The following is a 14496-nucleotide window of genomic DNA, read 5'->3' on the forward strand; positions in this document are numbered from 1 at the left end:
ACGGTTATTTAAAGTTTCTTGGGATTGATCAAGGGACTTAGTATGTATTGAACAACATTTATAGATTCTATAGATCGACAAGAACCCATAGAATTCAAGAAGACTATTGAATCTGCATGAGGATGTGTTGAGGTAGAGACTGCATCTATCCCTCCTAGCAATATGTGTCAAAAAAGTTGTTCCAGTAGGCTAGACAGTTGAGTGACATTTCTCATCTTCCCCTGCTTTCTTGAGTGAGAGAGCTGTTCTTGGTAGATTTGACAATTGTAGGACATTTTCACATCCCCTTTTCCACAGCCCATGCTGCAGAAGGCCTACACCACATAGATGGTGGCAGTGCTCACTGCCCCTTTCCCAGTTTGTGCTAGGTAAGGAATATCTCTGTGGGGTAGGTGGTGAAGAATGTAGTCCCCAAATCCTGTGCAATCCTGTGTTGGGGAGAGCTACTTCAGTCTGCTTGACAGCCAAATGTCAGACTCCATCTTTCCAACTTCCAAGAGCTATTATGAAAAGATCTGGCAGCTGGTAAAGCTTGACACATTCTTCTCAGGGAATTTTTTTAGTGATTGTTGTAGATGGGGAATATATGGACAATTTGTACATTTCATGAAAAATAATACTAGCATCAGACAAAAATTAACAATTATAACTGTTAAAGATCTCACTGTTTTCCGACTCTTGATCATCATGAATGTATAGGTCTGAAATATTCTCTTTACTGAAGAGAAGATATGGAAACCCGTGGACAATGATGCAGGAGTCTATCACCAAGACCAAGGTTTCCTCAGACTTTAGGAATTGCTTATCTAGGAGAAATTATTAAAACTCAGATTCGGATTCAGTAGTTTTGGAATAGAACATGAGATGCTCCATTTCCAACAAGATCCAAGGTGATCCACAAGCTGTGGATCTGTGGACCACACTCATAGCAGCAAAAGCTTTATGATTGGCTCTGCCATTGAGCCTAGTGTAATAGTTCTTTTCACCTTTTTCCATGTAAAACTGAAGCTACATTTCAGCATTTTAGGTCGGAATAGCAATGAAATTCATTTTTTTATTCAAAACAATGAATTCCAATCAAAGTACTTGTTAAATGCAAAAACTTATATAACAGTACTCCCCGTTTTGTACATAATTATTTTGTGGGGGCATTGTTTGTTCTTTTTAAGTGGCCAAAAAGGACTTTTCCCTCTTCTGTGTTATTATTAAAACTGTAGTAATGAAGAAATCAAATTATGAGTAATTTTGATAGTCAATTGCCTTTTTTAGTGATCCATACAATTTTCTCCATACATTCGTTAGAGCATAGCAATAAATGTAAGTAACATTCGAGCCGCTGTTTGAGTTAGGACAGCAGTTGCCTGTTTTGCTTGTTTTATATAGATGGGACTAATCCTGCAAGTCATGGCTTCCAGTGGGTGACTAACCATAGTAAAACTTGCTATTTTCATTGATGACTTTCTGTAGTTACAAACATAATACAAATGTTCCACCAGTAGCATAAGTGAAAATGTCCTCCACATTATGAAGAGGAAACAATATGGTAAAGGAAAAAAAATGAATTGCTGGGGGAGGGAAATCCCTGCAATTTTTTTTCATGAATTACAGGAAATAAAGTTAATTTTGTAATGAGAAAACTTGTCTCCCAGTTACAATGTCTTCCTTTCTTTTCACTGAATTCTCTTGTCCTCTCAGCCACCTGACCATCTCTCCCTGCAAATATACATAAATAAATGAACACCGTATTTTTCTTCAAGAATTTTTTAAACAGCTATGAAATATTCAGACAGGTAATGTAGAAAGAATTAACAAACCAGCATCTTTGTCATGGATTTTTGACTCTGTTCTTTAATGTCACTCTGTAGTTCTATGTAAAGGACTAAGGGAAATCTATAGTTTCTTAGATTAGTTGAATCTTTTTTTTTTAAAGATTTATTTATTTATTTTATACAAGAACCAGGGTCAGGCCAGATGCGCGGGAGGGTGAGTGGATTTACCAGAGACAGTGGGGAACAGAACAGGTAGACTGACAAAATACACTGCTGAGGGGAGCAGCGGGTGCGACAGGAGAGGTCTGCCGTGCCATGTGGGACCCTCACTAGCCGGCTGGGATCAAACCAGTGCTGCAGAGGCTACGGACACCTTCACGGTGCGGCGCTCAACTGCCTGCGCCACCAGGTGAGGCCCAGATTAGTTGAATCTTCGATAAAATATCTCAGCTTGCTTTTAGAATTCAGTAACTAGTTAATAAAATATATTTTCTGTTATTTAATAAAAAATCCTCATAGTTTGCTAACAATGTATGATACAAAGATTAACAAACTACTCAGGGTTATTTATTAATGCTACCCAGTTTAAGACTTACATTGCCATATCTCATTATAATTTAAAAACATTCCAACATTTTTCATTAATCATTATTCTCTGTGATACTTGTTTGATATAGGTGGCAATTTTTCTTGGCCCTTTTACTCTGTTCCATTTGTTTATTTCTCTAAATCTTCAATATTGTACTATCTTATTTCTTTGACTTTGTAATATCTTGGTAAGAAGGTGGCACCTCTGTATTCATTTTACCAATAACAGGAGTACATATATTGTATCCTAGGTACCTTTCTACATACCGGGGATATAAAATTAGGGGGAAAAGCTCCCTCTCTCTAGAAACTTGGAGAATATTTTGAGAGAGTATACCTAATAAATAGACACATTATAATGGACATGTTAATATTTCCATTAATATTTAACATATGTATGCAGTAAGTGCTCTAGATCCATTCATTTTTGTCTGAAATAGGAATGGAGCAGAAACTGTGTTTAGGATTTTTGAATTTAGATCAGAAAATTTCAAATCTATTGTGAAGATATTTTAGCCTTTTCTCTAAAATCAGGAGTTGGCTTTGTCTATATAAAAGATGAACCTGTGGCCATAATTAATGTGTGTTTGACCTAAAGGTGAAAAGAATTTTTTCATGAAATGGGCATGCAGTCTGTTTGGCACAAAAATTCTATTCAGATTTTAATTTTTCTAATTTTTCTGGTCTTTTGACATCCACTGTCTTTTGACCTAAAATCTTGCATCCTTTACCATGGTGAACCCACTGTACAAGATACTTGAGAAGTAGAGATGAATAGAACTAGGCCTATTAAAGACTTAATATGAAAGGAAGATCTGCTTATAATAAGTAAAATTTCATTTGGATGAATGTAGCTAAAGTTGCCACCCACAACACTAACAGAGTGCTGTATTATATCAATTATAACATTTCAGCCAACGGAGGTGATGGTCCTAAACAACCTCTTCATACAGGAACATCTAAAGTTTGGGGCCATTTCTATGAACTTTTTAAGAGGAACAAAAATAATTTGTCATATTCTTAGACAGGAGCTCTAGATAGACATAGACTCAGAATTTATTGATGTTATGAATGTGAAGGCATAGTGGTTGTATTGGTTAGAATGGTAGAACACTAAGAATGTAGATATGCCTCTCTAAATGGCACCAATAAAAGGGATGAGCCATGCTTGAAGGAAATTCCTTCTCACTAGCAATGTTCAACCATGGATTCAATGGTTGACCTGTTAAAAGAAGTTTTATAGAAGAGATTCAGTTCAGTGGTATTTATCAAGATGACTCCTATAATTACATGCATTTCTTGAGATATTGTATCTTAATTTTTCCTATTTTATCTTTAAAATAAAAAAACAATGTTTTGGAAGTTTCCATATATATGTATATGTGTATATATATATATATATGTATATATATATATGCATATATATATATATGCATCCATAGTTGTCTTGTATTGTTAACAATAAAGAGCAGTTAACTGTCCTCTAGTCTCACAGATATGTGACCATAATCTTAGTGCAATTTACTAATTTCATGCTTGTCATGCATTAATCACTAGCACTCAACAGCCAACCCAGTCAGGGCTGCAAAAAAAGCAAAATAGGGTATGTACTAGCAATTTGAGTTTGTTGCTAAGTGTGTGATGCTGTAAAGTTTTAAAAACAGAAAGAGCAATAAAGTTATAGTGTGAAATCCTTGGATTAGAGAGCACATCTTATTTGTCCTTTTGTTATTCCCATCACTTAGCATATTGCCTAGAAAATGAAAGTGCACAATTAATATTAGTTTAATTTAGTGAATCACTATTTCACAATAATCACAGTAACAATTCATGGCTTCCATTGTAAGGAGGACCTAAAGTCCTCCTTACATATATTTGTTCTTTGTGTACAAAGTTTATATACTCAACATTTAGTGTGAATTACAGGTGAGGGAGAAGCAGTATTAGGTGCTGGAAGAAAACAGAAAGATTCGGAAGTCAGCAGTTTCATTTTAAGCACATGATAAACACATTATAAATACTTTACAGCTCTGCAAGAATGTAGAAGCATTCATAAAATATAGCAAAAAAAAAAAAGAATGATTGGAAATCATTGTGTTAAAAGCCTTTAATTTCTGACTTTTGCCAGCCAAACCCTTTCCGCTCCAAAGGATAATATCAGTAATTTATATTTAGAATTATATATTATTTGAAATGACTTTCAAGTTAATTATTAAGATCTATTTTGATGGCTTTGAAAGTCAAACTTTACCAGCCTTCCCACACTTTGGAATTGTGACTTTGAAAAGAAATTGGACACAGATTTTTTTGAGGATATTAACAAATGTCATATATGAAGGTAGCTATTCATCTCAGACACAAAGATAAGTTGAATGTTCCTGATTTCACTATGAGGCAAGATTAGTTCTATGCAAAGAATAAGAAAAAAATGCCTAATGTGAGTGCAAGTTGCTTTCTAGATGTTACCATCATCCTCATAGCAAGAGTGATTTATTATGTTGGATTACATTGTCCTACTCTTTTTTCAAAGGAATAAATCCTATACTTCCATCACTATGATAGCATGCAAGCAACTATGACCACTGCTGAATGTTCTCTCAGACAGCTTTTATACTGTGCCAATTTAGCAGAAAGTGGTGAATGTTGGCAGGGGGATTTTAATGTCTCATCTAAAGGTCAACACCTAACAACAGGACAGCATTTATCCTGAACTGGACTGTAGAGTCAGCACTGGGTTTGAGCCCATTTGCTGTTGGGGGACTTAAATATACAGTCCTCCAAATGAGAGCAGGTGGTGTCAAAGGAGCTATACTGGTGTTCAAGATATATCCTAAAATAGCTTTAAGCTTCTCCATGACCTCATTTTGCCATGCTGGCTTGCTTACGAGTGTGTTTTTGGGTGGTGTTAATGTTCTAGTGTTAGCCATTATAATTTATGGACTGACATGGTATCATTAACACTGAGCATGGATTGTGCTCGGTAGCCAAGGCATAGCTTTTTCCCTGTCTATGTTTCCTGCAGCTGGCCAGTGTTTTGTAACCAGGGCACCAACTCTGGAGCCAGTAGGTAACTTTAGGTCTTTGATTGGGTGTGCAATTGGCATCACAGACATGGTTAACCAATGGTAATATTACAATATGTGTGACAGCTTCAAGTTTTCACACTGTTAGACAGTTTTAGTACAGGATGAAATCGGGTAGCTGTATCTATGGTAAAGTTAAATTTAATAAAACTGTTTTATTCAAGGTAAAAATAACTGTGACATTTTAGCCTTTTAATAGGTGAACAGGGTAGCAATTTTGTAATTTTTTTTTAAATCAAAGTAAGCTATGAATATAGTGTTTAGGGAGATCAGTAATCTTTCACTATAAATCAATAAGATTTATAATGAAAAGGAGCAGACCCATCCCTGATCTCTTCTGTCTACTGTATGTCCTGTTTCAGGAACTACTTTCATTCTTTTACATGTTTCTCTTGGTTTTTGCCTACTTATTTCTATGTAACACAGTTGTGCTTGTGGTTCTTGATTTTTAAGTTTTAGAAATCATAGCTTAAGTTGCTATTATGAAAGATGAATATTCAATTTTCTTAAACCTGTTTGCCCTGAAAACAGAATAGACCCTCTCCTATCTCGTCACAATATTTGGTGAAATCAGTCTTAGTTTTTTTTTTCTCATTATGATTATATAAATCATTAATTCTAAATGGGATAGAAATAGTCACTCTAATAAATACTCATAAAGATAGGACAGTAATTTGGGTTGGGGGTTTTAGTGTGGAGTGCCTAATTTTCTGGCAATTTATGTTATTTTTAATTTCTGTCTGTTCCCAGTACAGTTTCAAATCTTGCATCTCTTTGTTACATTCAAGTTTAGCTATTAAGCACTTAGTGATTATAACCTACTATGTTTTTAAGTGAATATTTTATTAATAACTTTTAAAAAATTAAATGTTTATTATGCAAATAGGATAAAACAAAAAAGAACTCAATGATCAAACCCAAAATTATAATCTTCCTACCCTGGAAAAAGACCTTTTAAAACATTGCCATATATATTTTCTGAGTATTTATAGTTAATTGTGTTTGTGGCTTAAAAAACTGAAACATTTTCCCATATCAAAACCCTTGTGTAACTATACCATCTGTAGTGGCTGCATTGTTTATTTGTGTGAATATGCAAGAGTTTGCAATAACAAATCCATGCTGCTGACACTTTCAAATGTATTCACTTTGTGGGGTCTCATTTAGCTATAGCTTCTTCTATCCTTGCTCCTCAGTACAGCTTTGGGTAAAGGTGTCAACAAAGAGGTTTGCCATATTCTTATATTCAGACAGCAAAATATGCTATGATTCCTACGAGTCCTGACGTGCATGTTCATTCTTTTTCTCTCTCCTTATTATCACTCTCTCACTCTTGCTCACACCATAAGGTAGTTGGAGGGTAATTAAAAATCTCCTAGAATTCCTCTACAAAGAGTAAAACTTCTTGTCCCCATTTTAGCTAAGTGTCCTTCCTGTGCACAGACAGCTGTAAGTTAGTTTTTGCATCACAAAAATTTGAAGGTGCCAGTTAGGAATTTGATTAACAATTTCAAGCCCCGGCATGTTTATTGTTCTCTTAAAATACTTTGCTTGAGCTGCAACCTTCTTATCAACAAAGAGTTATAAAGAAGAAGCCTGCAAGATTCAGGGGCTGGGACATGCTGTGGAAACTGGAGAGTGTAGTAGACGACAGGCCTCCAGGACCTTTACAAGCTAGTTACCTCCTCTCACCCTTACTTTTGAAATCTGTAAAATGAGTATAATTGTGGCCATATATACATTTTTTGTGGTGATTAAATGTGAAAGTATATTTATTGCAAATACCACAATGTCTTGTACAGAGTATGAATGGCAGCAATACCATGTTGGGCTTGTGAAGTTGTAGATGACAAGAAAAATGCTGATGCTGTGTTGAAGAGCACAGCCTGAGGGAAAGGGATTCTTAAAACATATCTTCTATAGTCTTTATTTGCCACCTTCTCTTCATATATTTTTGGAAATGCAGTCCTTTTCAAGTCTAATATTTCTTCTGTCTTGAGAGCCAGTGTGAAACTGAAAAAGGGAGAAAACAACTCACTAATGACCTGAAAACAGAGTGCTCTGAGACACCATTGTATGTTGGCACTTTCCCAGTAGATTAGTCCTTCTACTGCTCCCTTTGTTATTTATTAACAATGCTTTGTCATTAACAATAAAGGAGTTGGTCACAGACAGTGCAAATACGGACTAGGTCTTTTTTTTTTTTGGTAAAGATTTATTTATTTATGCATACAAGAACTGGGGTGTAGGCCAGAGGTGCCCCGAGGTGAGAGGGTTCACCAGATACAAAGTGGGGAGCAGAATAGGCAGATCTACTGAAATACACTTCTGAGGGGAGCAGTGGGAGAGACAGGAGAGGTCTACTGTGCCATGTGGGTCAGCTCCCTGATGAGGGATCGAACTCATACTTCAGTGGTTGTAATAGCTTCATAGCACTGGTCTTAACTGATTTAACCCTCATTTAAAAGTATTGCTTTGTATAATCCAGAGCATTTCTAGCATTTGAACAGGTTAAATTCTGAGCAACTGATTTAAACAGTACATTATATTTTGAAATAGACCTTTATTTCCTATGCTATCTAACTAGCATAGAGTAGCATCATAACTGGGATTATATTCCTGACCATGGTCACCACATGTCCTTACTCAAAACTATCATCAACAAATTGTTATAAGTTAAGATGCTTTTGTTAGAAATCTAAGTAGTCATTTCTAGTGATAAACTGTTTCAAGTCCCATAAAAGGAACATAAATATAATTTATGCATTGATTATTCAAGGGAATTCTATGAACCATAAAGTATACATATAACACATAAATGAACAAACTGTATCATAAATTTTGCCTAACTCAAATGAATATGTTTACTATGACAAAGTCATATTTAAATCATAACTTTAAATTCATTTGGAGGCATTATTTGAGTGATCAAAATGTTTTAAAAGCTATCAAAGGATGTTTGATCATTTTTAAAATAATAAAAAAAAATTGTGTCAGCAAGTACAGAAGCATTTGGAATCATTTCATTGACCTTAAGGCCACTCTCAAATTTGAGATACTGATATTTTTTTAAGAGTCATTGAGGTATCTAAATATTTCAAGGGCTCTCAAAAGGGTCTCATTGTGAGAGTTTGAAGAGCAGCAGACTCTTAAATCTGGCCCTCATGTTCATCTTCTTTTTCTGCTCTCAGCAACTATCTGGGTAAAGGGAAGTAAGAAAAGGAGTCTCAGAAAGGCCCCTGAAGCAATAAGGAAGATGAAATTGAGGAAAGGCAGTCATTCTTCTTTGCCCTTGGGTGTGTATATTATATAAATATATAAGTATGTATTACATATTATGTTTGTATCTAGCTATATGTCACACACATGTTATGCATATATATTTCATAGACAAACATACATGTACATATAAACATCATGTGATGTAGCATGTGTTTATATGCATGAATTAATGTATCTCAGCTTCAAAGTTTTGGATTTAGCATAGTTGCTTGTCTTTTTAAGATTTAATTATCCAGGCAACACTGCATTAAAGAAACTCTTTATGCCAGTGTCACTGAAAAGTAACATAGACTGGTGTGACATAGACTGCTTAATAATCACTATTCTGTTACTTGCTAACTCTGAACTTGAGGATAGTATTAATCTGCTGAGCATTAATTTCTTCAACTATGAGAACTCATAATACCCATACTTAAGATAATACATCAAAACTTATATAACACAGGAACTGGTCTGATAGACAAGTGTTCAAAAAGTAATTATAATTTTTTGTATCATGAGTACTAACACAACTAATAAGGACATGGAATTTGTCATGCAAGATATTGTACAAAGAACTGATTTCATTACAATTTAAGCATGTACTTATATTACTCAAGTTTTTTGACACTACGCATGTAGCATAGTTGTTGTTTATTTATAAAAATATTTCTAATCTGAGTCCTAATTAAATTTTTCCTAAGCGATTATTCTAACCCACACTGGTAAGGATATGTAAAATCAGTGTGGATGAAAAGAAAGGATCTGGGCCATCAGAACCCACAGTCTAATCATTTTAGCTTTTACCTACAGCCAACTTTTGAGTAGCTTATAGAACAGTTCCGTAACATTTTTTACAGAATAAGTAAAAAGGGAGAGATTGCTTAGAAAAGGTCTGGAAATAATTGTAATCTCCCTACTTCTGATTTTTTTAAATACTAAAAATCCCCAAATCTATATTCTTTCTTTGATCTTGACTCAATGTCATGAAATTGACACGAGTTGATAAAGTCAACTTTGTATTTGCTTACAGATGAGAAGGTAGGTGAGATGAGTAGGCAGATGAGTAGGCAGATGAGAAGGTAGAAGAGGAAATATTTGATGATAGTCATGTCTTTTGAAAGTGTGATATCAACTAGGTATTGAAAAGAAAATATTTGTCCCGGCATTAACAGTCAACGCCCACCTAATTATAAGAAACTGGTATTCTATTTGACTTCAGTGGACTTCATGACTTCATCATATAAAAGACTCAAGTCATTCAACCTGGTATAATGATTCCTGAGGATCTGGTCAGATCATTTTCTGACTTCGTATATTTAAATGAACTAGCTTTGGGCAATGAGGTCTGCTCCTTGACAGATGACAAGTAGTTTTCACTGAGTTATCTTTAATCATAAATTATATGTCATTTTTGGCCTTCTGCACAGGCAAGTAGGAACATAGCAGAATAGTCCATGAAAATACTCACCTGCATAAAAGTCTTGACTTTCACAACAGGCCACTATTATAGAACACTTCATTCAGATCCTAAGTTAATGTAAATATTGGAAGACTTGAGAGAATTTACAATTGCTTGGCTTGTGGTTAATTTATTATTTCAATCCTTCCTTTTCCTGAGTACCAGTGGTAGATGATTCTAGTTTGTTTGTTTTTGTTGTTGTTTTCTTTAAATACATCTCTGCTTTACTGGAAAAATAAACCTAACAAAATGATACAAAGCCTAACATGATTTTACAACAATAATAAAAACAAATGTGTAAATTATTGACCTAGTTTATTAAGGTGTGGCTTATTAATTTTTTTTTAATCTCAGAAAAAAAACTCAGCACCTTTGCCTGAGTATAGATTTCTGTAAAAGTCCTAGGTTTGGTGTGAGCAGGATTTTTTGTTTATAAAGGAAAGGAGATTACCAGAAAGAACATGAATTAAAGAAAAAGAGTTGGAGAAATCTTTTAAAAGAATTTGCATATGAATAATCCCCAAGAATGTTATTTAGGTAAAAGTGTACTGTGACTTCGCTAAAATGGAAGCGGATCCAAAAAGAGAAGTACAATTTTTATAGGTTGTGTTTGAGAAAAAGTAAAATGGGAAGGGAACTATGAAGAGGCCAATTCCTTTAAAAATGTTAGCTGCTTGGATAGTGAAAGCATCAGTAGCAATTCTGTGTTTTGTTTTTCTTCAGCCATACATAGTGCTGTTTTGGATGCATGGTGTTTCTCTCCTGATGCTGTCGGTCCCAGTTCAAAGCTCTCTATCCCAGATTGCTTGTCTCACAATGGCTATGTATTAAAATTACCTTATGTCACACACTCTATGCAATTTAGAGAAAGATTTTCATTGTAGAGCAAACCTGAAAAAAAACTCAAAATATTTCTATGAAAAGCAATTTGCTTTGCTAGACTTTGCCTGTAGTCCCTGTAGAATTACTGTAGATTACATGAGTTTGAAAATGAGCTTCCTTCTTGCAACCCACTCTCTCCCTCTGTTTGATTCTCTGGTGAAGTCATAATCCTCTGTTTGCTCAGTAGCCCGTTACCATGGAGATTAATGTGATGTTACAAATTTGCTATTATTTATGACTTCATTGTAGGATGGATTTGAATGAGAAATTAATCTCTGATTTCTTCACCAAATATTTGGTGAGCCCTATGAGAACAGGTGAAGGCATTTCAGTTTTCATTCTTAATTGGGAGGCAGAAGTGCTTTCACTGGTTAAAAATACAAATATCTAAGAAACAATGATTTTCTAACATGTTACATAGTTTTGAAGAGAAGTCAAAATATGTGAGATGCTAGAGTAAAAATGAATTTCTATTTGAAAAAATACTTGTTGAGAGCTACAAGGCAGCTTCCTTGGGAAGCCTTGCTTGTCAGTGTCATTCTCTGAACAGGTTTCTCCTTGGTTCTGCCATGTTTACTTTCTTAGCAAAGAAAAGCTAAACAGTGAGCACTCTGGTGCATAAGCCCCTCAACCATTGAGATATTGAATTCTGATCTTTAATAAACCAACATTGATTTACTTCACTGCTTCTGTTTGCTTAGTTAAGCTCCATTGGCATAGGAAAAGGCACACATAATTTAATCAAATTGCTTTTTTTCATTTGATTTTTTATTAGTGTGCAAAACAGGCTCTAAGCATTCAGAATTTGTTCTTACCAGTACAATATCTTTCTTCTCTCTTGGAGAAGTTTGAAATTACAGTTAATTTCAGCCCTTACTCTCAATATGTACAAAGACAAACTACAACCGCAGATGTTATTTTTAGTATTAAATTTACTCTTTCTTAACATCACTATTGACTCTTGAATAATCCAGTAAAACATCTAAACAGATTGAAAAATGAGATGTGCAGATTTCAGATGCAAATGAATAAATAAATAAAAGCATGATTTTTTTTATTAGGCAACATTTTGTTTTGTTACAATTGAAGTTTCCCTGACAATTAATAGATGAAAAAACAGAATTACAAAAGTAAAATGTTGTCAAAGGACAGAAAGCTGCAAGTTGATAATTTAGGAATAGAATCCAATGATCTTGATAATTCAATTTTAGATTATCAGTGCCACTTGAAAACTACTATAATCTCATCTCTTGGATTTATTTCAAATTAGAAAGATAAAATTCATTTTCCAAAATATAAAAGTTAACATTAATCAAGTTTTTCACACCTAATTTTTGTTAATTTTTTTAAGGCACTTGATATTTAGTTTCCAAATGAAGGTCCTAGTTATTTCTGTGGGAAGGAAGTCAGCAAATTATTTTAGCTTGTGAGTGGGATTCATGAAATAGCTTGTGATATTGCACTTCTAGAGGCCACACAGACTTGTCAGCTTTATTGGAGAGTGACAACGTTGAAAAGCTGTGAAGTCTGGCTTTCTGCATAACACACTTACTTCTTCTGACACCCAAGTGCAAGGTTAAAAATTATAGCAGTATTTCTTTAGCTTTAGGAAATTAGTATAGCCTGTTATACATTTCTTATATATACAATTCCTGTGAACCATACTGAACAAGAGATATTTTTCTTTTAATCTAATATATCCTTTCTTCACCATCCAATGTTTGAAGAATAGAGCTTTACTCTCCTTCGCTTCATGCAAACAAGGAAGAATTTTTCCTCCAGCCACACATAGCACTTTCTTCCAATATGGAGAACCAAGCTTGAGTGGATGAAGGCAGCATATGTGGCAGAATGGAGAGACAGACTCTGCCTTGTACCCTGATGAATGTACTAAATTTCTAAGTTAACTATTTCTAGAACCTGAACTGCTTTGGATAGTCTTTATTTATTTATTTATTTATTTATTTATTTATTTTATTTATACATTTTTTACATTGTTGTTCATTTTTAAACAATGTTTGCTTCCCCCCCCCTCAGGTGTAGTCCCCACATTCTTTTATATGAAATAATAATATATTTAACAGTGTACTAGGCCAGTTTATGTGCCCTTCTAGATCTGCTCAGCCCCGTCTGGCTCCCATTGCCTGAAACATTACCTTCATTCCTGGCCCGAGAGAAAATCAGACAGTGGCAAATCTATTATGACTCCCATGTATGGATCTCCAGTGTCTAGGTTCACCACAGCTGAATCCACTGAAATTTTCTTCCCAGGAGCTGCCTAGAGGGGCTATTAAGCCATATGTGAGTAGGAGTTAGGCAAAAGATGATAAGGACCTGGAAAATACATTGTTGGCTTATCCCTACCCTGTGGACTATGTAGGTATGTAGTGATTCCATATAGAAACACTCTGCATGATTAAGGAGACCAGTGAGTTTATATGAACCTGTGGTCAGCAGGATAATATGCCACCTGGTAACTCACTTACCTGGTAAGACCTGGTAATCTTACCTCCCTTCTCTTTCCCCCTCACTCTTGCTTCTTTAGGATTGTATCCTATAACCCCACTAAAGTATTAAGCAGATAAATTTCACCTTAGGTTCTGTTTTCTGGGCAACCTAGGATAACGATTCTCTTAGAACCTTGATATCAGGAGAGGTCCTGAAAAAGAGGGTTTGCTTCAGGATATTAAATGACCTGCCTCTTTGGGGGGTGTAATTGCTCGTGGTGTGGGGAGTGGTAATCTTCTCTGGCATGCATGGTCTCACAATTACTAAAGTTTCATTGAGGAGGAATTAAGATGAGGTGCAGATAAAAGCAGTCACTGGAAATGAAAAAGAATATGGCTAAGTCCTCACTTAACCTTATCTATAGGCTCTTGGAAACTGCAGCTTTAAGAGAAAGAATGTATAAGGAAAGCAGGCCCTGGAATAAATAATGACAATCTTTCTTTTACAATCAATTGAGGTTTTTGTTTTCTCATCCACATAATGAAATGATGTTGAAAAGACTTTACCCAAGGACTTGTGCTATAAGAATTGTGGCATGAGCTGGCTGTTTTTGATGATATTGGGAGTCTTGCAAAAAGAAAGTGATATATTTAAGTCAAATAATTATTTACATAAGATATGCTGTGAATGCCAAAGGACTTCTATAGCAACCCCAAAGATAAATTCTAAGAACTAAAGCTGGGAAATTAGGACTAGGGCCCTGGTGAAAAACAAAGAAACGCAAAACCAAGCAAAAATCAGGCTTCATCTCATATTATAAATGTGACAGACACCTGCAAAGGAAACAAATTAAATATGTCTCAGTTTTCTTATGTCAAAGTCACGCCTCTGATAGGGAAAGAGTAGGAAATCGAGACTGGCAATTTTAGCGTCTTAGCCTAAGAAACTTGAACTTTTCAAATGCCTCAAGTTTCCCTGGTCATCATAAGCAGTCCCTTTTCTT

At 34.9% G+C, this 14496-nt stretch overlaps 1 protein-coding gene across 2 annotated transcripts in view; it reads left to right on the top strand.

Annotated features, from left to right (window-relative positions):
* LOC119232414 (spermatogenesis-associated protein 31D4-like) overlaps positions 1-14496 on the top strand; it is a 296841-nt gene that overhangs the window by 203108 nt on the left and 79237 nt on the right. The window contains exon 7 of one of the 2 annotated variants that reach the window (XM_054689187.1): positions 1696-1730. The exons of the other annotated variant lie outside the window; for it this stretch is intronic. Within the exon in view, the coding sequence (XP_054545162.1) occupies positions 1696-1703 (8 nt within the window). The 3' untranslated portion in view covers positions 1704-1730. Of the gene's footprint in view, positions 1-1695; positions 1731-14496 lie in introns of those variants that run through there. 2 annotated transcript variants of the gene reach the window in all.

Source organism: Talpa occidentalis, unplaced genomic scaffold (assembly GCF_014898055.3).
Source record: "Talpa occidentalis isolate TD23 unplaced genomic scaffold, MPIMG_talOcc4v2.1 talOcc4.7, whole genome shotgun sequence".
Taxonomy (NCBI): Eukaryota; Metazoa; Chordata; class Mammalia; order Eulipotyphla; family Talpidae; genus Talpa; species Talpa occidentalis.